Consider the following 24,430-nt stretch of genomic DNA (forward strand, 5'->3'; position numbering starts at 1 on the left):
TATGATGTGGAAAGAGATGTGTTTTTGTTTTCTTCTTTTTTACATTATTAATAGTCAACTTTCTTGGAAATCATGGAACTTGCACAACCACCTTGATTAAATGCACTAACCCTCTTCATTGCAGAGTTGACCTAAAACTGTCCGGATGTCAAATGGCAAGTAGAATGTCTAATCATATTCTGATGGAAGAATGATGGCTGAACGCAGGCCAAATTCACCAGTCTTTCGTTTGCTTCGATTCAGCCTGAATGTGTAATATATCCCTTCAGTCACTTGTTAGATCAACTGTTTGTTATAATGCAACTCTTACCTGCCAATCCATCTTTGTTTTCCTAACAGAGCAGATGGTAATAATCATCATAAAAGCAGGTCACATGCCTTGGGCATCTTATAGCTGTGATACTCACTACCAACCTTCATTGCCCATTATTAACCCATTAATGCCGAAATTATAGAACTCCTCTCATTTCAATATCTAGTGTAAAGTACATGGTTATCGGTGATTATTTCTTGTTTGGTTTAATTTGTACTTATAAAAATAATTAAATAACTAAACTAAAATTTTATAAAATACAAAAAATAAAATTGAGATTATGTCTAACTGCTCGGTTTTGATTCAGTTCAATTTGGTTATTTTATATTAAAAATCAAAACACAACTAACTGGTTTGGTTTGATTCAGTTATTTTATATTAAAAACTAAAAACTATATTGTTTTTTTGGGTTTTTTTTAGGATTTTCTTATGGGATTAGTTTTAGTTTGATTTTTTTTTATTCGATTTGGTTTATTTTTAACTAAACTATTTCGGTTCGGTTGAGATTTTTCAGTTTTAGATTTATGAAACTAAAACCGAATCAAACCAAATATTTTTTAAAATATTCTTATCGGTTTAATCGAGTTTTTTTTCATGGTTCAGTTTTTTAAATTAATTTTTAATTTTTTGATTTAATTAATTTATAAACTTTTTTCTCACTTCTAATTCGGGTTGAATAAGTTAATTTCATTTTAATTTTTAAAAATTCTTTTTGGAATAATTAGGATTGCTTCGTTTTTAATCTCCCAAGGTGACAATGCATGTGCATCAGCTTTAATGACAAATGGCACCGTTGGGCTCATTGCTGGCCAAGACCACTTCCAAGTCTACTTGGTGCCTCACTTTGGATGATTGGACAAGCTAAAGGGATTGCTTACAAACATTATCTCCATGAAATTAATTCATTATCCATCAATTAAAAGAAATTTAGATATATCTTATCTTTCGGATTTGAATATACAGGTAAATATCAATTATTCGATTGTTATTTAATATTCAACATAAAATAAATAATAATATGTTTTTTAAACTATATATGTATATTAAATGATAAATATTATTAACATCAAGTCAATATTGAGATGTGTATAATATATTAAATTAAAATATAAAAATATTCTACATATATATTTATATAACACAAATATATATTTTGGATTAGGTTTCGGATCGGTTTGATAATATTTATACCATATCCATTACTCATCGAGTAAAATAATCATTCAAAAAAAATTATATATTTGAGTCAAATCAAATTAGTATCTATCAAGTTCAGATTAAATTATCATTTTTAATTATTTATGAGATCAATCTAAATATAAGTTTATAATAAGTAAATAAATGTAAGTCAACATATTTGAATTTAATGCGTGAAATAGACCATTATAAAGAGCCATTTTATAACTTGAAATAAAAAGTGGCCAACAAATGGAGATCAACACTGCTAATTAATATTCATGGAATTCGATGTATAGGAATTAAAATTAAGTATATGAATTGATTTGAATCTTGAAAAACTCATCAAACACTAACACACCAACCACATCACCTTCAAAAATTGAGAACCTAAAAGGAAAAATAAAGGGAATTCTCAAATTAGTCCCAAAGTATCTTCTAATTTTTAATAAGATTCCAACCTAAAAATTTATATCAATTGAACCTCCCACTTGCTACTATTCCTCAATCATATCCATTAATTTTTTTCCCTAAAAGTGCATATGGCATGCAATAAAATGATAATGATTTTTTATTTTAATAGCTAGTGATGATATTAAATGAGAGATCTAATTGAGGAACTCTAGAAGTGAGGGACTTAATTGAAATTGTATATTATAAGTGGACCTATTTATCGATTAGTAAAATGGTTAGGGGTTAATCTATGGTTTGTTTTTAGGAAAAAAGCTTGCACGTGTGCATATGCATCTCATGGAAGGGCCGAAACCATTGTCCAAGGCAGACAAGTGCAACACGTTCCTCACACGGGCACTTCAACAAATTCTTCCTTGTGTTAATCAATCTTGAACAATTAAGAAGTTGTGAAAACTTCATATAGTAATTAACTTTTTATATGTAAGTTTGGATATACGTTTTGTATATCAAAATAGGAGATCTTCTAAAAAATAATGGAATAATCTTTTGAAAAACAAAAAACATAAATAATTTTTTTCTCAACTTCAATAAAATTAAGTTTATTTTTTAAAAATAAATATGTAAGATAATAATAATAGTAATTAAACTAAAGTTAACTAAATATAAAAAATGAGGGACCAAATGTATTTTAAGTAAAAAAATAAATAAAAAATTTCACATTGTAACAAAAAAAAAAATAACTTGTGATACTTGCGGTCCCTAGTTTGATAACTATTTTTTTTTAACTAAGTTAGTTTAGAAAAAAAAATAAAAAACTATGATTATGTCTAAAATTTTATTCAGATTAACAAAAAATATGTGAGGATATCCCAATTATTAAAAACATATTATTTATATACTAAACACGAGGGTTTTTCACTGTATATTTGTCATTATGTAAATTTTTTTTCACTTTGATCCTCCAACTTAAAACATCAAGCAAATTATATAATTGCGGTTCCTCAAAACTGTTCCAATTCTATTTTGATACAAATATTTATTTTTGTTATTTTTAGGTTCCTAGTTAAGAGAGGAAAGAGAGAGAGAGGGGTTGTCGGATTTTGATAGTAGAGAGAAAAACTTGATGTTGACATCAATTTATGCCATAAAAATAAGAGATTTTTGTGTCAAATTGTTCCATTTCATGCAGAGAGTTCATATTAGATGTTTTTGTACCTTAAAAATTCTTGAACAAACAAATATAAGCTTGGATTGATTTTTGGTTTCGGGTTACGTTTAGTTTTTGGAACAATGTTTTGGGTTTTTTAGGCCAATAATGGGTTTCTCATGGTTTCTAGGGTGTTTTATATGTGTTTTTGGTGAAAAATAGATTGCAAAACAGGTTTTTAGGTTTAAAGAGCATAGACTTTTATTTTCCAGTCACCACAGTTATCGTAATCTAGATAAAATAGACAGGCATGATTGGTAGACCTATGTACATGAATTGGGTTTGGCAACCATGCCAAACCCAAAGTGCTAGGGTCATGCAACCATGTCAGACCCAAACACCTTGGGTTAAGTAAAAATTGAGTCTAGCAATTGTGCTCTTGGGTCTGGTATGACTGTCTGACCCAAGCACCTTGGAACAAGCATGGATTGAGTCCAACATGATTGTATGATCCAAGCATTTCGGGTGTGGCAGACATGCTAGACCCAAGGCGCTTGGGTCCGGTATGATTGTCAGACCAAATACCTTGGGTCAGACAAGCTTGCCAGTCCCAATATTTTTTTTCTTTTTATTTTATTTTATCAATTTAATGTTCTATTTTTCAAGATTAAATATCTTGATTTACATATATCAATTGATTTTCCAAGTTTTTTTTAAATATCATTAATGATTATTTATTTATTTATTAGCACATATAATTTTTAGTTTATTTAATTATGTATATGCGTAAATTTTTGACGTAGCGAAAGTCTAACAATGAAAAAGGATCACTACCCATTTTCTTTGATTTGCTCGAATCCCCAAGCAAGAATAAAAAAAAACACTCTAATCCACGAGTAAAAGAGTAATGTTTTTGAACAAAGTTCTTAGTAAAAAAAAAATCAAGTGTCTTTCAATGAGAAGGGCTGCTTGTATTTATAAGCTGTCAATCATAATCTTAATAAGAAAAGTACTTACAAAATTAAATAGCAAAACAGGAAAAGTCCTACTTAGAGACGTAAATCAAAGTTATGAATTTAAGCAAATAATATTAGCAGCAGAGGAATCCTCAATAAGGGAATCCATGTTAAATAAGGAAAAAAGAAGCAGGGGAAGAACATGCTGCTTGGCTCATGGCGTATATTTCCTTGCAGAACTAGGATTCCAGTTGGCCTAGGATTTCTTCATTAAGTTGTTCTATATCAGTCTCCTCTGCTTAAAATGAACGCGACCTCGAGTTAATCAGGTGATAAGGACATTCATCGGGAGGATGGTATTCGAATAGGTCAGCAACATTGAAGGTGGGAGATATGGTCATGTCTGTAGGGAGGTCCACAATATATGCATTATCATTAATCTTTTATAGATTCTAGAAAGGACCATGCTTCTTATCATTCAGCTTGGTATACGTCTCTGTTGGAATTCGACCTTTACATAGATACATCATCACAATATCTCCTACCTGAAAAACTTTAGCTCACCGTTTGCAGTCTGCTGCGGCCTTGTACCTGGCATTAGATTCCTCTATGTTTGTTCGCACCTTCTCTTGAATTGCTTGAATCCGGTCAGCCATATGCTCTGCTGCAATGCTCATACCATGAAGCTTAGGCAGAGGTGCTAAGTCTAATGCATGACACGGGGGTTGGTAGTATACAATTTGAAATGGAGTCTTTCTAGTGGACCTGTTTATCATGCTAATATAGGCAAATTCAACATGTGCCAATGTAAGATCCCATAGTTTAGGCTTCTCAACAGATAGGCAATGGATTAAGTTTCCAAGACTTTGGTTCACCACTTCCGTTTGGCCATCGGTTTGAGGGTGGCTTGTGCTGCTGAAGTTCAGAGATATGTCAAATCACCGTCATAAAGTCCTCCATAAGTGACTTAAAAATTTAGTGTCCCAATCAGAAGTGATAGACTTAGGGACCCTGTGTAAACAAATAATTTTTTTGAAGAACAAGTTAGTGACATACACGGCATTAGAAGTTTTTTTGCATGCGATAAAATGAGCCATTTTATAATATCTATCCATTATTACAAAAACAGAATCAACACCACGTTGGGTTCGTGGAAGTCCTAGGATGAAGTCCATTGATAGATCTTCCCAAGGGGCTGTTGGAATGGGTAATGACATGTGCAGACCTGAATTTTATGATTGCCCCTTGGCTACTTGCCATGTAGGGCAGCATTTGACATGGCTACTGATGTATCTCTTCAGTTGGGGCCAACAATATCTTTTTTCTACCAAGCCACAGTTTTATCACGCCCCAAGAGACCATCCAAGTTGCCACCATGCAATTCATAGATCACTTGCTCTTGCAATGAACTCCTAGAAATACACAGCTAGTTGCACCAAAATAAATACCCTTCTTGAATATGCATTCCTTCATGAGAGAACCCCTGCTGACACATTGCCCAAATATTTCCAAAATCCTCATCTTCGGCATACAAATATTTAGGACAGTCAAAATCGATAACTTCAGCCCACATGGTGACAAGTTGTGCTACACTTCGGCTCATAGCATCGGTTGCCTTATTAAGTTATCCAACCTTATGTTTTAAAGTAAAAGTGAATCGTTGTATGAAGGAAACCCAACGTGCATGCATTCGGTTCACACTATTCTGGCTATTGATGAATTATAGTGCATGATGATCATTGAAAAGGATGAACTCCCTCTACACTAAGTAGTGCTCCCACACCTTTAAAGCCAGAAACATAACATATAGTTCGAGTTCATATATAGAACATTTATAGCGAGTTTCATTTAGTTTTTCGCTATAGAATACAATGGGTCTGCCTTCCTGTGATAGGACATCACCAATGCCCATAATAGACTCATCACACTCCACTTCAAATAATTTGTCAAAATCTGACAGTGCTAAAACTAGAGCGGAAGACAACTTTTCTTTAATCAATGTAAAGCTTTGTTCTGCTTCGGTTCCCTAATGGAAATTTCCCTTCTTCATGCATTTAGTGATTGGTGCGACGATCTGGCTAAAATTTCCGACAAACCACCGGTAAAACATTGCAAGTCCATGGAAACTACATACCTCGCTGACATTCTTTAGAGTAGGCCAATCTTGGATGGCCCGGATCTTTTCTTCATCAACATTAATTCTATCAGTACTCACAACAAACCCCAAAATAATAAACTACTGGTCATGAATTTACACTTCATCAAGTTAACATACAACTTATTATGCTGCAATATTGTCAGTACTTTTCTCAAGTGTTCAGACTCACTTTAGTTGTAAATCAATATATCGTCAAAGTACACCATAACAATGTTGCCAGTGAAAGGTTTAAGTACCTGATTCATTAATCGCATGAAGGTACTCGAGGCGTTGGTTAGTCCAAAGGGCATTACTAACCATTCGTATAAACCCTTCTTTGTTTTGAAAGCAGTTTTCCATTCATCCCCATGTCTAATTCGAATTTGATGGTACCTACTCCTTAAGTCAATATTTGAAAAGATTTTGGACCCTGACAGTATGTCTAGCGTATCCTCTAGGTGAGGAATGAGAAATCAATACTTAACTGTGATTTTGTTAATAGCCTAACTTTCTATGCACATGCGCCAACTGCCATCTTTCTCTATTACTAATAAGGCCAGCATCGCACAAGGGCTCATACTTTCCTGAACCAACTATTTTTTGATCAAATATTCCACTTGTTCTTATAGGATTTGATTCTCTTTTGGACTCATCCGATAGTGTGGTCGATTCGGTAGACTAACCCCTGTAGTTAAATCGATCTAGTGTTGAATATCATGCATAGGAGGTAACCCACCCGGTAGTTTTGATGATATGATTTCTTGAAATTCTGCTAGTAAGGGTTGCAGTACTTGTGGGATGTTAGGAGGTTTGACCCCAATTCCTCCGCCATAGACTACTACAAAAATCTTTATTGATTCCTTAGCCTCCTCCATAAATTTGCCTCCATTTACCAAATACACTAGCTTCTCTTTAATCTTTGGCTTTACTGCAGAGAACTCCTCCTGTATGGAACCCAAAACAACTTTTTATCCTTCTTTTATGAAGACATACACATTATCACGTTCTTTATATGTGGCATCCACATCAAACTGTCATGGCCTGCCTAGAATCATATGGCAGGCATCCATTTCGACAACATCACATGTAATCTTGTCTAGATAATTTTTCCCGATAGAGAACTGAATGCAACAAATTTTAGTAACCTTTTCTTCTGCACCCTACCTGATCTAGCTGATTTTATACAGTGATCGATGTTTTACCTTTCGATTTACAGTATACCTAGTTCGATATATGTTGTGCCGTTGCGACTGCTTTGTTTGTTTTGGCGCTAGTAAAAATATGTATACTACCAGAGAACGTGACATTAGTTCTCCACTATCCTCTCTGATAATTTCATTCTCGTCATAGGTGTAAACTATTTCATCCTCTTCCTCTTCTGCTGCCAAGTCCGTTTCTTCCCCTGGTCCAATCAGATTACTGTATTATGCCTCCGACACTGATTAGACTGATGCCCTGGTTGCCCGTATCTATAGCATTTGTTTGAATTTGGTCAAGCATAAGGATTCCTTGGAGCCTCTAAGGGCACTACCCCTGTAGTCTTTGCTGGTGCTCCGTTACTACCTGGCTGGTGGGGGTTGATTCATGGGTGATTTCCCTTTGTCTGTTGCAGCAGGGGTGGGATTAAAATAGTTCCTCATCACAATGATTACCCTTGTCCAGTCCAGTTGTGCCACTACTTTTATAGCCAGATTAATGGCTTCAGTTAAGGAATAAATGGTCTACATTGAAACACGAACTTGTATGGTCAAATGCAACCCACCAACAAACCTACTGACTTATTATGCATCTGTTTCTGACAGATTATTAAGTAAAGATAACCTATGGAATTCCTTAACATATGCTTGCACCGTTCTGTTTCCTTGTCTACAATCCTGGTATTGTTGAAACAACATCTGCTCATAATCGGGTGGTAAGTATCGGTCTAGTAGAAGTCGCCTTATTTTTTACCATGTTTGTACCATTCCTTTTTTCTGTCGCATTTGCGTGAGTTGCAGTTGCTCGGACTAGGTAGAGGCTCCTCCCATTAGTCGATAAGCAACTAACTTCACTTTTTTTTGTTTTCAAGGATTTCCATGTAATCCAAGAACCTCTCCATTACTGCCAGCCAATTGAGAAACCCCTCAATTTGTAGCTGACCATTAAAACTGGGCAAATCCATTTTCATACGGAATGTTTGTGGTTCTCACTCTCCCACATTGCGTTGTCCCTGTCGATTGTGTCGAAACATGTGTTTGACATATTCCTCATGTGTACAAAATATTCCTTATCATCACTTAGTTCATCCTCGTAGGCTAACTGTCTACGTGGAATCGGATGGCGTTCACGAGTCCTTTCTCTGTAATTCTTGTGACTCGCCTCACCTTCATGCTGCAGGTTATTTCCTGTTACCAGCCTAGCAAGAGTCGTTTGAATTGCTTGCAACGCTTGCTGGGTTTCTCGCTAGAAAATCATAAATTCAGCTTGTGTGATCATGCCCTCTTCATGTTTGCCATCATCAAGGGCTTCATTTTCATTTTGTGTGTTTGCCATCTGAACAAGTTAAACCTGCTCTGATACCAAGTGATGTAGCGAAAGTCTAACAATGAAAAATAATCACTGCCCCTTTTCTCTAATTTGCTCAAATCCACGAGCAAGAATAAAAAAACACACGGATTCATGAGTAAAAGAGTAATGTTTTTGAATGAAATTCTTATTAAAAAAAATAAAAATCAAGAGTGTCTTTCAACAAGAAGGGCTGCTTGTATTTATAAGCTGTCAATTCTAATCCTAATAAGAAAAGTACTTACAAAATTAAATAGCAAAATAATAAAAATCCTACTTAGAGATGTAAATCAAAGTTCTGAATTTAAGCAAATAATATTAGCAGCAGAGGAATCCTCAATAGGAAAATTCATGTTAAATAAGGAAAAGAGAAGCGGGGGAAGAACACGCTACTTAGCTCCTGATGTATGTCTCCATGCAGAACTAGGATTCCGGTTGGCCTAGGATTTTTTCATTAAGCTATCCTACAACAATTTTGTAATGGATTATATTTTTTTAACTATAAAATACATTTATATATATATATAATATTTTATAAAAAAAATAAAAATATTTAACCCACATTGCTAGTCACGTAGCTGGTATGTATGATAAAATGTTTCAATATTTAAGACCAAATCAAAAAAATGGCAGGCAAGGCAAGAAAGAAGGTGCAAAAGGAACAAGACAAGTCTACATCAAAAAATAATAGAGCAGCAGCCTATGATGACATGGGTTGTGCTTTTCCTATTAAAATGAAGGAACCAAAGCAAGCAGGCTGCAGTAGCACAAAACCTTTGACTTGATCTTCAGCCACTTTCACCTAACCCAAACTCAAAAATAAAAAAATGAGAAACAAAAATATCAAACACATAAAAAATCAAACTTTGACCGTCTTCTTCTCCTTGGCATTCATTGAAATGCAAGAACTTTCGTTAAATAACAAGAAGAAGTGCAATATTAGCAAAAAGACAGACTCAAAAAAACTTCATCTTTTATGGGGTTTGAGCCAAAAAAGAAAGAAAGCTAAAAATTTTGAGAGAAAGATTGTAACTTGTGAGGATGAGGAGTGCGAAAAAAGCTGCAGAAGAAGCAATAGAGGCAATTGGGTTAGGATATGATCTGGGTTTTGATTTAAGGCTCAAGTATTGCAAGAAAAACTCACCAAGATTGATAGTGATTAATGATGATGGTAAACAAGTGCATAATATGGTGATTCCTGGTGGGTTTTCTATTCCTAATGTTCCTAAATCTATCAAATGTGATAAAGGCGAGCGTTTGAGGTTTAGTTCTGATGTTCTTTCTTTTCAACAGGTAAGAGGAATTCGCCTTTACTTTGTTCTTTTTGTATATGTTGCTGTCCGCTTTTATTCGTGTTCTCTGTTGATTTTGCATGTCTAAGTTCCTGTCTTTGTGTTTGTTTAAGAAAAGAAAAGGTTAAAGAATTTGCTGCACTTTTAGCTGTCTCTCATGAGTGATGAGACCAAGAGAGTTTATGGTTGATTTTGCAATATCAACTATTTTTCTTCAAGGAAGATGAAAAAAATATGTTAGAATAGATTGTTCTATGCTTCATTAAGCCCTGTGATTACAATAAAGTTATCCCATTAACTTTTTCTCTCTTTGCTTCTTATAGTCAAATGATAGTTTCAAATTCATTTGGACAGTCCAATTTGAGGAAGTTTGTTGATTTGAACTGCCGTGAGAAAGGGGCGTTTTTTTTTTTTTGTGCGAATAAACTGCCCTGAGGGCAGAGTTTGCTGTGATTGAATATAGATGGGATCAATTGGGAAGTAGATATGAAATTCGCATTGCAATCAAGTGCAAATTAAATTGTTTCATGCTTTAGTATACAACCAAGGATATAGATTGCTTTTTAATGGATTATAATGGTGTTTGGTTAGAGATATAAGTAGCTTGATTCATCAGTTCACAGTGTTTTCCCTTTGCTTTCAGATGTCAGAGCAGTTCAACCAGGAATTATCTCTTTCTGGAAAAATTCCTTCGGGCCATTTCAATTCTGCATTTGAATTTTCAGGAGTTTGGCAGAAAGATGCTGCCAATACTAAAGCCCTTGCTTTTGATGGCGTTAACATCACTCTTTACAGCATTGCACTAGATAAGTCGCAGGTGGTGCTATGTGATCATGTTAAAGAAGCTGTACCATCATCATGGGAACCTGCTGCATTGGCAAGGTGAGATTCTGTGGCTTCTAAAACATATCTTCAAAGAGCTCAATGAGGTTTCCATATATAACCTCAAAGCTCTTTTGATTTGATTGCCACTCCGCATCTAGATCAGAAGAGGATGCTTGTTTTTTATTCACCTTGTGATCATATTTCAAGTTTTTCTCACACCATATCTAAGCTTGTAATAATTCTGACCATATAAATCTTACCAATACTGATTCACCGAATGGTAAGTCTAGGGAATTTTACAATTATTGGTTGAAGCTGGCATATTTGTGACAACAAGAACATGGTGTGTTCGTGGTCTGATTAAATTTTTCAGCCACAACACCGGGCAAAGTTTTTGTATGTTTGGATGTAAAATTCATGACAAAACAATCACCCTTTGGTGCGGTATCCTGTGATTCAGTATATTAGGGTGGTAATACCTTAAATGCAATTTTATTGAAAACATTGGATAGAACTTAGATGCAAGTATTTTAAAATATGAGATGGAAACTAATGATGGGTCATAGAAATCCTACTGTTAATGCATTTCATTAGTGCCACAGGATTTTGTCACCAGTTTCACTCTGCATTGGATTTTATTTAACTTGTTTGGTAGACTATGAAGTTAGCAGAAGTGAATGTGAGTTGATCATTGAAGATCTGTTATGATCATATCTTAATAGATTTCCTTTTTGTTGGCGGGATTATTTACTTGGCTTTGTTGATCTAAGGAAGGGAATGGAGTTTAAGGTGCTTAGCAGACCAATAGTTTCCTATATATAAGGCTCCATCTTACAAATAAGACTTATACTTCTGAAGGAAAACCTTGGCTATTTTCTGTCTGTAATCGTAAGTTAAGAAAGATAAAATGTTCCATGGTTATCAGCACATATGCTTAAGTGTTTAATATATCTGTAGCTCAACAGGCACTCAATAAACAAATGTTAGTATTCTTATGTCTCTCTCTTGTCAGCATTGGTCCTCTTTAACCTTTCCTATATAAATAAATCTGCAATGGGATAGCTGTATTAGAATTACCAAAAAGTTTGATTTTGCCATTCAACTATGACATGTTCTTACTTGTTGGAGTGTCTGTACTTTGGTTGTATTGATTGTTGTGTGTATCTGTGTTATAGACTGAGTATTGCATTTGTAGAAATTTAACCCTTTTAGTGATACGTATTACATTGATAATTGATCATATGCTTTGTACAACCGAAACAGACATGAAATTTCTTTGACCTTTTATGCTTCTTATTACACTGATAATTGGTATATCCTTGATAACTTTGTTCTGACTTCACTGTTTCTTTCCAGTTTTATTGAGAAGTATGGTACGCATGTTATTGTTGGCATCAAAATGGGCGGAAAGGACATGATATGTATGAAGCAACAACATTCATCGCCTCTCCCACCTGTTGATGTACAGAAAAAATTAAAGGATATGGCTGACAAAATGTTTGTAGATGGTGGGAGTACCATGAATTCTGATAAATTTTATGACAGAGAAAAGGTTAGAAAATCAATCTATCTACGCCCCCTCTCATAATTTGACATGAATGAAATTCAAGAATCTCGTGTGGATATGTTTCACATATAGCTTAATTTGGTCATTTTGCTTCCCAGGTTCTCCAGCTGCAGGGGCTGCCATTTATGGACCAATTGCCATCTAGTTCTTATTCCCAGACAGAGGTACACTTGTTAAAAATGTGAATAAATTCCTAGTTTCCTAACATTGCGCAACTGGCATACTGAAATTTGATTTTAATCCCTACAGATTGTGCAGTGGTTGTTATTTTAGTTTAGTTGACTCTCTTTTTTCTTCCATATGACCTGAATTCCTTATGTTAGATTTTGTCAAATTTGTGTTTAATTTGCAGCACATTAAATTCATTAGCAAGCGCAAAGGTGGAAATAAAAACCTACCACACAAGGACTGGTGTCAGACTGTTCAGACCGAACCTGATGTTATCTCAATGTCATTTGTGCCAATCACATCATTATTGAGTGGAATCAATGGGAGTGGATTTTTGACCCATGCCATTAATCTCTATATCCGTTGTAAGCATGAAATTTCTTCTCGATTTTGCATTTTGATGTAGTGCAATTTGTGAAGATTAGAATCTGATAGTGCACATTCATTGTGTTCTTATGGAATACTTGCCAAAGAAAATACATTTCAAAGCTGAAAGGAAACTACTGTTTATTTAAATTATCAACGAATAAGGATGGGTTAGATGCCATGCATTTGGCTGTATATTGTAAAATGATAGCAAAATTAAAAATCTTTTGATGGATTTTCATGCTCACTGAATTTTTTTGGCTATTAAATCTTACCTATTGCTTGGTTTGACCTGTTTCTGAGTGCAGATAAGCCACCACTTGATGAATTACACCAGTTTTTGGAGTTTCAGCTTCCAAGGCAATGGGCACCAGTATTTGGTGAGCTTGCCCTTGGTCCTGACAGGAAGCAACAAAGTAACGCATCTTTGCAGTTCAGCCTCATGGGTCCTAAGCTTTATGTTAACACAACACCAGTAATGCTCTTACCATCATGTTTTGCTTTGTGGGATTGTTGTTTCCTTTCTTTGCATTTTGCTTTCAAGTTTTTCATTCTCTTCATTGAAGAAACCAAAGCCCATTTTATTGTCATTCATCATATATGAGATCATAGTACCACTTGGAAAGTAATTGCATCTCAAAGCGATCATAAATCTTGTCTCAGTCTTACTTTGAAGATCAAGAGTGGAAAAAACACACTTCACAAAGTAAAAGTAGCTATCCTATGTTGTCATCAGTAACCATTACATTGTGATTGACTTTGTCTGAGAGCAGTAAATATCTATAATAAGGGAAAGTGAATGATGCTCCGCACCTTGCTGTTGTATTTATTTTTTTAACAATACATGGCAGGTTGATGTGGGGAAGAAGCCGGTTACTGGCCTTAGACTGTACCTAGAAGGTAAAAGAAGCAACTGCTTAGCGATTCACTTGCAGCACCTATCTTCACTGCCGAAGACCTTCCAGCTTGCAGATGAACGAGGTGGCAACATTTCAGATTTCTCCTCTGACCGCAGATATTATGAGAAAGTGAAATGGAAGAGCTTCTCCCATATCTGCACAGCCCCTGTTGAGTCGGAAGATGATCTCTCGATTGTCACCGGGGCACAGTTTGAAGTTGGAGAGTCTGGTTTGAAAAAAGTTTTATTTTTGCGGCTCCAATTTTCTCGAGTTATTGGTGCCACAACTCTGAGGAGGTCTGAATGGGATGGTTCCCCTGCCTTGAACCAGAAATCTGGAATAATGTCCACATTGATCAGTACTCGTTTCTCAAGTGCTCAGAAACAACCTCCTCCACAACCAGTGGTAAACATAAACTCAGCCGTGTACCCTGGAGGCCCACCAGTCGCTGCCCAGACCCCCAAACTTTTGAAGTTTGTTGACACAACAGAGATGACAAGAGGACCGCAAGACGCACCCGGATACTGGGCCGTGTCTGGGGCAAAGCTTAATGTAGATAAGGGAAAAATCTCTCTTCGAGTCAAGTATTCTCTATTGCCTTTGGTTTTACCTGATGATGATGTATCAATAGAGATGTAACTTGTTATTTTGAAATGGGAGAGTGAAAGAGAGATTTTATGCAGGTAAACAAGATCTTAACAGGGTTTGTATTCGTTGGAGTAAGGATTTATATGAGAAATTCAATGGGGGGTGGTTGCATACAAATCTTATATTCTATTATGTAATCTCTGCAGAGCTTTCAGTCTTTCATGCTGTCTGTGAATATATTGATGCCTGATATTAAAGATTTGCTACGGTTTCTTTTTCCTTCTGTCTTGTACTTTTCCGAACCAGATAGAAGCTGATGTGTCTGAACCTGAGATCTCTAGTTTAGTAGTGTTGCCTGCCAATTCATCTCCTAGTGGACTTTTCATTTTGTAGGCAAATTTGTTTGACTATTTTTTTGAAAACTTCTTTTTGTTGACAAATGAGAGGCTGTCTCAAACCTGACAACTCTTTAGGGAAGAAAGAGAGGTATAATTACATGTTAAGATCCGTTTGTCTTTTTAAAAATATTAAAAAATATTTTTTTTTCTTTGCTTTAAATTAATAATATTTTTGGTGTTTTTAGATTATTTTGATTTGTTAAAATAATTTTTTAAAAATAAAAAATATTATTTAAATATATTTCCGAATAAAAAATATTTTATGACTTCACTTACAATTACAAATATGCTCTTAGTCATATTAACACTACTGTAAAAAATAATGTCTCTATTAATATCAAGCACGACATAACAATTCATAGTTTAATTTTATTTTTTAAATAAAATTCATCATCTAAATTTTTTTTTAAAAAATATTTTTTTTTCCATAGAACACAAGTTCTTGATTTTGGATTTCATACACAACTATTAAAGATCATATCAGGATAATTTCATATATCACTATCAACCATTCATAAATTCCTATAACTTTCATTAACCATAGATCAATTTCATAAACCATTTAACAATTCCTATAATCACCATCAACCACCCACTAATTCCTATAATCACCCTCAACTATAATCCTTGAACCATTCAACATTGCCTAGAATTTCCAACAACCACCCAACAATTCTTATAACCACCGTCAACCACCCATGAAACTACAAAGAACTATCCAACAAAATTATAGATAGAAACACAGAACATATAGATAAACACTCATTACAATTTCATTTATTTTATAGTATATTATTTCTCATTCTATTTTTACCAGCTTCCATGTCCAGAGAAGATTTGTTCAACAAGAAAACTCATGAATCAACCTAATATAATAACCATGAAAAGCTCAAATCCAATCCAAATTCAGTTTGAAGTTTTTCACGAATTAAAAAAAAAAAAAAACTAAAATTTTAGCCTATTTACTAGTTCTCAAAGAATATCAAGAAGCAATAACATTTCTTGTATTATGATGTTGTAATGATTCATGTGAAGTCTCTAATTATTATTCCCATTCCATGCCCATCTTATCATTTCCAGCTTCTCTCCCGTTCTTGCAGACTCATGTCGTGTAGAGCCAACCCTTAACTGGACTTGAATCAGAGAAGTTGAGCAAGAATTAGAGGCCCTTTACAGCAAAAGTTTGTTTGTTTGTTTTTTTTTTTATTATTGTAAATGAAAGTGTTTCAGAAGGCAAACAATCCCTTGGTAGAGGTTACTTGAATCTCCTCAATATAAACCATTAATCAAATATCAAGATTTATCTATATGCTCTTGAAATTTGAAAAAGAAGAAAAGAAACATCAAATACCAAAGAGAGTGTTTACTAGGGGACTCTAAAGCAAGTAAGAGGCCATTATTGAGATTAAATTTGAATCAAAGCTTGACATAGTCCCTTATCCCTCCAGCTGGTGAAGATTTTCATGTATAATAGATTACGAGATTCTAACATAGTTGATACTGTTTCCTTGTATAATAGATTGTGTGATCATTCTTAATTAGCTGTAAATGTTAAATTTACAGGCCATGCATCACGCAAGAAAGTTTCTCCAAAAACTTAATGAGCTCACAGTTTCTAACAATTATGACATATTCTTCTACCTTGAATGAGCTTGATTTTTCCCCAGCCGGAACTACGCTGCCTGGTATTTCTATTAAACTAGACTCAGCCAGCTACCTGTTATGGAAGGCACAAGTAGTCCTTATTCTACATGGCAATGGTCTTCTTGGGTATGTGAAAAATGAAGCTCCATGCTCGCAAGCTACTGTCATCAATTCAGATGGTGTCTCAAGGCCTAATCACATGGAAGTTGATCTAAATTTAATGGCATATTCATCCGTTCCATCCAAATTGACTCGTTCGGTTCGGTTTGGTTTTATAAACCTAAAATCGAAAAACCGAATCAAACCGAAATTAATAATAAAGCCAAACCGAAAAAAAACCGAGTCAAACCAAAAAAACCAAGCCAAACCAAAAAAAACCGAGCCAATCGGTTAGGTTATGGTTTTTCTCTAAAATAACCGAACCAAACCGAAACCGGTCGGTTTGAACTTATTTCAGTATTTTAAAAAAATAAAATCAGTTTGGTTATTCTTTTAGATAAAAATCAAACCGCACTAAAAATAATTACTTCTAAAAACATGTTTACTCCTATAAGCAAATACATGTATATTTTTTTTTTCACCATCCTTCACAAGAATAACTAATTTTTAGTTTTTAGTATATTTTTTTAAATGTTGGTGAAATAACAAATTTGAAAAAAAGAATAGTAAAATAAAATAATTTATAGAGAAACATGACTTTTATAATTTGTTATTCACAATAGCGATATCTAATAAAAAAAAAATGAAAAAAAAAATTAACGAGACAAATCAAGATAAAAAAAAAAAATATCATCAACTGTCACAATTGTATCATAAGAATGGGTGTTCAAAAATTAAAAATCGCGCTGAGGGTTCTATCAAATAGCATGACATGAACTTGGTTAGCAGCAAATGGGTGTTCAAAATTAGAAATCGTGCTGAAGTTTCTATCAAATAAAACATGACTTGTTGCACATGGCTTCACATAGCTCCATGAACTCCATGAAACATATAGTCCGATTATAAAACCAAGGACTATATGACTGATTTTAACTTGAGTTTGTCCAAAGGATGATCGTTACGACAACTAGATGTTAGTAATGTGTTTTTGTACAGTGATTTACAAGAACATATCTGTTTATCTCAGGTACCTGATTTTGAGAGTCCAACTCATTTTTGTCATGTCTTACATCTTCACAAGACGCTGTATGAATTTAAACAAGCCTCTTAGGCTTGATATACCAAATTTAGCATCTACATTCAACAACTAGTTTTCAACATTGTTCTTCTGATACGTGCATCTTTTAATAGTTGCCATGGCTCTAACATTCTTATGCTCCTGATTTATGTTGATGACATCATCATCATCATAGCAGGAAATTCTTCACAAATCAGCAAATTTATTTCTAATTTGGTGTTAGTCTTCAATATGAAAGACCTTGGAGAATTCCACTATTTCTTGGGAATTCAAGTTACTCGTGATCAATCTACTATTACTCTAACTCAAACGAGATATGTGATCTCTCTGCCTTGAGAATTTGGGAGAATTTGGTTTGGATGGTGCCAAACCTGTTACAACACCATTGGCCACAGGTGCTCCATTGCCAGCCAATGAAGGTGCTCTTTTGCTTGATCCATCTCTGTATCGGCAAATGGCTGGATTAATTCAATATATGACCTGAAATCGCTCTTGTATGTCAACCCATGCAAAGTCCCCGAGACATTGTTATTTCTTTGGCACACATCTCAGATTATGATCAAATAGCTGATGTATTTACAAAACCCTTGAGTGCTCCCAAATTTATTCCAAATCATGACAAGCTCTTCTTCGGTTTCGTCCTGCCCTGAGCTTGAAGGGGAATATTGAGATACGATTTGAATCAGAGTTCAGAATTATCCTTTATCCCTCCAACTGGTGCAAATGATCCTCCACAACTGGTGTTCCTCGCAATTGATACTCTCCGGTTATTATTTCCATGCATAATAATTACGAGATTCTAGCATAATTGTTATTATTCCCTTGTATAACAAATCATGAGGTAATTCTTAGCTTGTTAAACATACATTGTATATAATTCAATACAGGCCATGCATCATGCGAGTGAGTTTATCCAAATGTTTCATTTTCCTTGCAGTGTTTTTCCAAATATCTCATTCTCCTTGCAGCCATGACACTAATCATGTAAGCAAGGAACAAATCAATTTCAGTACAACCAAAGAGTCCAATTTACTAAATTTGTCACATAAAATCAAATCAATTAGATTACAAAGACCAGACCCAACTACATGGGTTAGCTCAGTTTGAAACCTACAAACATGAGACTGAACATGTTTGGAGGAATGAAATCAAATATTGCTACAAGCTGAGAAAGGGAATGCAAAAATGTGAGAATCAAAATAAGGTGAGATGAGAGACCACTACAAACGGCTATGGCATAAGACTAGACTGCAAGATAAATTTGTTTTCGACACTCAGAAGTATTCGCTAACAAAAAGACTACCACACGGTGTTCCCCTGCACAAGCAATTGACACTCAGCAGTCCTGCTTGGGGCCTTAGGTGCCACCAAAAATTGAAAACTTTAGCATCTCAAGTATAGTATCTTTCACTTGAAATGGTCTTGCCGGAGAATTGTGATAAAATTGGGAGATAGGCCGTCTTCATCCTTCTGTTTCCAATGTTCTCCACTGCTTTGGATGTACCATGATACCTTTGGAGACAATGGTGTATAAAGATCTGCATGTTTGGAATTATCAGACAAATGCATTGCTTTTCTTTAATAATATTAAGTGTGTGTTTGTCTTAGTGACGAATCGCTTTTCAAACAGTGGTTGGCTGCAAAAAGCATAATTTTTTTATGCTTTTAGCACAGCCAACCGCAATTTGAAATGGCTTTTGCCACCCTAGAAATTGAAATCCAGGTAATGTTTGTTTTTTAACATATTAGCATGAACACAAGTCATCCATGCAGTAACTGACATTTCAAGGAGGTGAAGAAAACCTATCATCATAAAAATAACTTGAATCTGGTCCTTTACAATGAAAATTACATTACACATTAGGCTGGAGCCAACATAACCACTTGTTCCAGCAAAATAAAACTTGAGCACATCAGTACTGGTGTAGGTGTGGAAACATTATTTTGTTTGCTTATAGAATATAACATCTTTATAGTTAATAGCTACCACTCATTTTCTACAATCTCCACATAGCATTTTCACAAGTATCATGTGTATTCTCTTGAAATTACATCCCAAAGAACCGATTATTTAACTTAGTCTTTTATTTATGAAGGCATTTTTTCTTCAAGTTAGTTCAACTTGCGCATTTTTTATTCCAATTTCCCTCAACACCAATCAGTGATCTTTGCGGTCAAATCTTGTAATTGATTCATGATTTTCGAAGCCTGAGTGTTGATAAAAAGGGGTCCTCTCAAAAAAAAAAAAAAACACACAACACCTGATGGTCTCATCCACAATGAAGACTTCAACATCTCTAGCCAGATGCTGGAATCTAAAGAGTTTCTCTGAAATCATTTCAAAATTGTTCAAGAACCTCAAACTATTCAAACCTTTTCGTAAACCTATAGATATGTTTGCCTGTTCCCATCACAAACTCTTACATCTTACATACTGAGTGACTTGCTTTCTCCCTCACTCAGCCAACTTCTTCTCTTCTATAACCTGACTCATGCTCATTTCCTAATTCATCATACTGAGAAACCCCACATAGTGCTCCTGATAACTTCTTAGAAAATACAATTCATTTCTTGTATGTTTGTCTCTATAAAATGAGTGTTAATGCTTTATATTTTCACAATTTTGATTCAAATAATAATGATTTTTTAATTAGAAAGTAATGAAATTGCAGGTGCAACATTGCTTGAACATTAAGCAAATATGAGATACTTGGCAAGCATGCATTTAAGTCACAATTTTAATATCTAGCAAGATTCCAACCTAAGTGCACAAGAGATTTACCTGTCAGGATTGGTGGATCTGGTTCTCTGGTGCTATGTAATACAAAGGTGCCAGATAACACAGTAACAAACCCACAAAGCTCCGAAGCAATGGTGCTTGCGCTTTGACCAGAATAATCCTTCAGAAAAAGTACAAAAACAGTTAGAAGTGCTCATTACACCCCCCCCCCTGCATGGGCATTTACACAAGGATACCTTAAACATTATTGCACTGGCAAGAATTGTGAAAGATGTAAACCCGGCATAATAGATGGGAGAAACAACTGCAGTGTTGAATGTATCCAGTGCCTGCAACCACACCAGATCATTAGATGAGAACTCATATTGAACCTGAAGAACTATCAAGGCAATGCAACATATTGACTATAATTTTGGAGGAGACTAGAATCTTTCAAATGCGAAGAAGAGGAGGATGAGAGAATCATCTTTTAACCAACCATTGTCGCAGATTTTCAAAGTGTATTCAGCACTTGTTGTCAAATAACCACGAACATTTATGATGAGAGACTTAAAAGCCAACAAAAGAATCATACACAATTAAAAAAATAATAATAAACCAAAATCTGCTCAGGGTACTATGTGCATCTCCTGTTCTATTGAATCCTATCACCAATATATTCTTAATGAGACCACACAATTGTATAGATTGAATTCTTATAGTGTATCATGGGTGATCTGTGATGGAGTTCAATTGAGGTTTCTGAAGTTTCATGGCAAGGAGGCATCTGCCTAAAAGTGTGTTAGTTTGAGTGCATCACTAATATTGGTCGACTTATTACATAAAAGTGTTTGAATTTAAAATCAAATGTTATGCTCACATGTTCCAAACCAGTGTCCATGGCTAAGGGTCCAGACAACTTCATTCCATGCAAAGCACTACACGAGTGCAAATTAAGAAATATAAACACTTCTTTTATGTTCATAATTTCATGGCTCAAGAATTCAGATTTTCTGCTAGGAAGACTCATCCAGTTTCAGAGCCCCAAAATAGTGAACTTATTCTCTAAATTTTCTTTCCTAACTTGAAAACCAAAATATTTTTTTATGCAAAACTTTAATATTGTAAGAAGATAGAATGTGTTAAGCATTCCTAATTTGTAACAGAATTTTATCATATTCATCCTCAAGTCAATGACACTTTTTGATCCGTACCTAAAATAATATAGTAATGGTTCTTTAACCATTATGGTTATCTTGGTCCTAGGTTAGACTATAAACTTGCAGGTACCAAACCATTTCAAATCTTAATGATATCAGATCCCTCAAGACGAGAATGCGTGTGCACACACCCAACTAGGTCCAATGAATATTCACTGGTAATGGATTGGAGGCAATGATGATAGTATCCTAGTCACAGTCATAGATAGATTTGAGCATCAATAGATTGATAGGAAAGCAACTCTTTGCAGAGTTGTAAAGTAATTTGGTCATTTGCAAAAGCATGCTTGTCACATGAAAATTGGTTAAACATCACCAACTCACTAGCTTGTAGCACTTAAAGAGAAAAATGCATAACCATTCAGATAATACCACAGTGTGATGGAACTGCATATTAAGATACTAACCATGTTTAGATAATTTAATTGAGTGATGATGCAAGTAATTGCAACCATTGCAAAAATCCACGTTTGGAAGTATTTGGCTTGGTTTGTGCCCTCTAGCGTTAATTTTATTGCAATGCCAATGGCTTTTATACTCATAACCTGCAAAACAAGAAAGCCTGTAGTTATTATTGTTATAGGAACACATGCAAATGTTCCATTGAGGTTTAAGTTTCAAAGTTCCTAGACCACATGCATAAACCAAAGGTTTTAAATTCATTTAATCCTAGTATACACCTAGCAAGGGCTTAAGAGATACTTACTGTCAATGATCCAATTACTGAGCAAATTCCTATATATACCAAAATGTTGGTTTGGCCATAGCGTGGAGAAAAATACCAAATCAGCACCAATGCTATTGCTGCCGCAGCGGCTGTATATGAAAGAAATGCTGGAAAAGAAAAGATTGCACATCAAATTGATTAGGAGGAAAGGTAGAAACAAGAGATGAGCACAGCTAAGCAGGACAGAGTTCTACCAGGCTGGATAGCTAATTCCCAGATTTCTTTAACTGAATTGATGGACCGTTCTTCAGGTGCATGTAGCACAATCACAGTAGAACCGACTATGCATAGAAGACAACCCAACACCCCCATTTTTTGCAGCTTTTCCCCCAACAAGAAATGGGCTAATACCGCACTGCCCATGTTTACACATAATTAGACTAATCAATTACAGATACTAATTGAAGATGAAATAAACATTACCTAACAATGATACTCAATGCACCAAGTGGTGTCACTAGAACAGCAGGAGCGTAAACGTATGCTACAAAATTGGCAATTTCTCCAACAATCACTGTCAATTCATCCAGCAAAACACCAATCAGATCAAGACACATCAAATCTAAGAACACACAAACAATCATCCCTCAAACACTTCCACTTAAATTCAAATTAGCCTAAAAATCAATTCTTTTTCAACAAAGACTACATTTAACTTGAATAACCAAAACAGCAACAGAAGCAGCGGTAACAAAAGTAACTTACTACTAATCATGCCTATCCACCAAAGTGGCTCCAGCAAATAACCATAGCCTCCGACACCTTAAACAAACAAAATCAACCTCAATCACCATTACAAACTAAACAAACACTAAATTCAACAAAACCCCAAAATTCCTTTCAAAACAAGAACTTGACTTACTTGCTCGAGGACCGCTAACACCAGCTTTCCTAAGACCCTTCTTCTTGATTATAAAACTGGTCCCTATGAAGGTACTGGAAACCAGTGCCAGTATAAACCCTGTTAAATTGCTTGAGTACATCTACACAGATACATACACATACATGCACGCACGCACATATATATAGATGTGAAAGCAAAAGGATAAAAGGATGCCAATTATATCAAAACAGTGACAAATCCGATCTGGGTTTTGCTCTAAAACTCTGTAAAGCAATGTTCTTGATGATGATGATGATGATGCTGATGCTGATGCTGATGCTGATGCTGCTGCTGCTGCTGCTGCTGATGATGATGATGATGATTGTAGTTGACCAATCCAGCATCTGCAGAGACAGATACATATACAAGTTACTTTGTTTTTGTTTTGTCAGAAGGGAAAGATGTGAGAAAGTGTGAAAAGTGTCAGAGAAAGGGAGCATAATTTTCCACCTGCCAGTCATCTTGTTGTTCAACGATACTATGGTAGCTGCCTACATGTGTTGATCTCTTAATTTTATTCAGGGGGAAGACATGTTTGTCCCCCAACCCCAACTATTACATGAGGTTTCAACTAAGTTTCCAAACAAAATACATTTTCAATTGGATACCCCATGTATAAGAAAAGTAGCCAATTACTTAAAATTGGAGAGAAACTGCGACGAGTTTGTTCACAGTATAGCACTATTATTAAACCTTGCCAGGCTCTACTTGAGACTTAGTTGATTCAGGACTATCATAGGTCATATTTTATAGAAAATAGAAGGGAGTTGGCTCGGTTTCACCAATCAAAAATCTAAATTAACCAAAATAAAACTTGATTACTTTAAAAAATAATGTTATTTTAACCTTAGAAAAATTAAAATTAGGTAAACTTACCGAACCCAACTTGTGTGTATATATAAAAGTGACCGAGTCTATCCACAAGTTGATTAACCGGTTAAAACTAGATTTAATTTTAGAAAACTTAAAACAACATGTTTTTTTTTTTTTGAAAAAGACTTAGATCATGCCCTAACTAAGTTTAATATATTTTTAAATTTATTTGTATTTAATTATATGATAATAAAAATAAATATTTATATGTATTTTTTATCAACATTATTTTTTTTAATTTTTTTTATTTTGAAAAAAAAAAACAGTTTTTTTTATTAACAACACAGCATAATTGGTTTAATAAACAACAGCAACAACTAGAAATTTTTTTTGACAAAAACTATAATGATCCCAACTAAAAAGGGAAAAAATATATCTCTAATAAAAAGATCTATTT

General features: G+C 34.6%; 2 protein-coding genes across 2 annotated transcripts; one reads left to right on the forward strand and one right to left on the reverse strand.

Moving 5' to 3' along the window:
- The first annotated feature begins 9,479 nt into the window (after positions 1 to 9,479).
- Positions 9,480 to 14,671, forward strand: LOC118053607 (MACPF domain-containing protein At4g24290). Its single transcript, XM_035064921.2, has 7 exons — positions 9,480 to 9,980; positions 10,623 to 10,861; positions 12,161 to 12,356; positions 12,470 to 12,535; positions 12,724 to 12,904; positions 13,214 to 13,380; positions 13,757 to 14,671. The coding sequence occupies exons 1-7, from the start codon at positions 9,729 to 9,731 to the stop codon at positions 14,441 to 14,443; spliced, it is 1,788 nt and encodes a 595-aa protein (XP_034920812.1). The 5' UTR covers positions 9,480 to 9,728; the 3' UTR covers positions 14,444 to 14,671.
- A 3,944-nt stretch (positions 14,672 to 18,615) lies between these two features.
- Positions 18,616 to 23,622, reverse strand: LOC118053606 (probable magnesium transporter NIPA6). Its single transcript, XM_035064919.2, has 9 exons — positions 23,140 to 23,622; positions 22,983 to 23,039; positions 22,701 to 22,791; positions 22,472 to 22,632; positions 22,257 to 22,384; positions 21,958 to 22,095; positions 20,588 to 20,680; positions 20,394 to 20,511; positions 18,616 to 19,149 (listed from the first exon to the last, which is right to left on the reverse strand). The coding sequence occupies exons 1-9, from the start codon at positions 23,258 to 23,260 to the stop codon at positions 19,019 to 19,021; spliced, it is 1,038 nt and encodes a 345-aa protein (XP_034920810.1). The 5' UTR covers positions 23,261 to 23,622; the 3' UTR covers positions 18,616 to 19,018.
- Between the last annotated feature and the right edge of the window lie 808 nt (positions 23,623 to 24,430).

The sequence above is a fragment of the Populus alba genome, chromosome 4 (genome assembly GCF_005239225.2).
Source record: "Populus alba chromosome 4, ASM523922v2, whole genome shotgun sequence".
NCBI lineage: Eukaryota > Viridiplantae > Streptophyta > Magnoliopsida > Malpighiales > Salicaceae > Populus > Populus alba.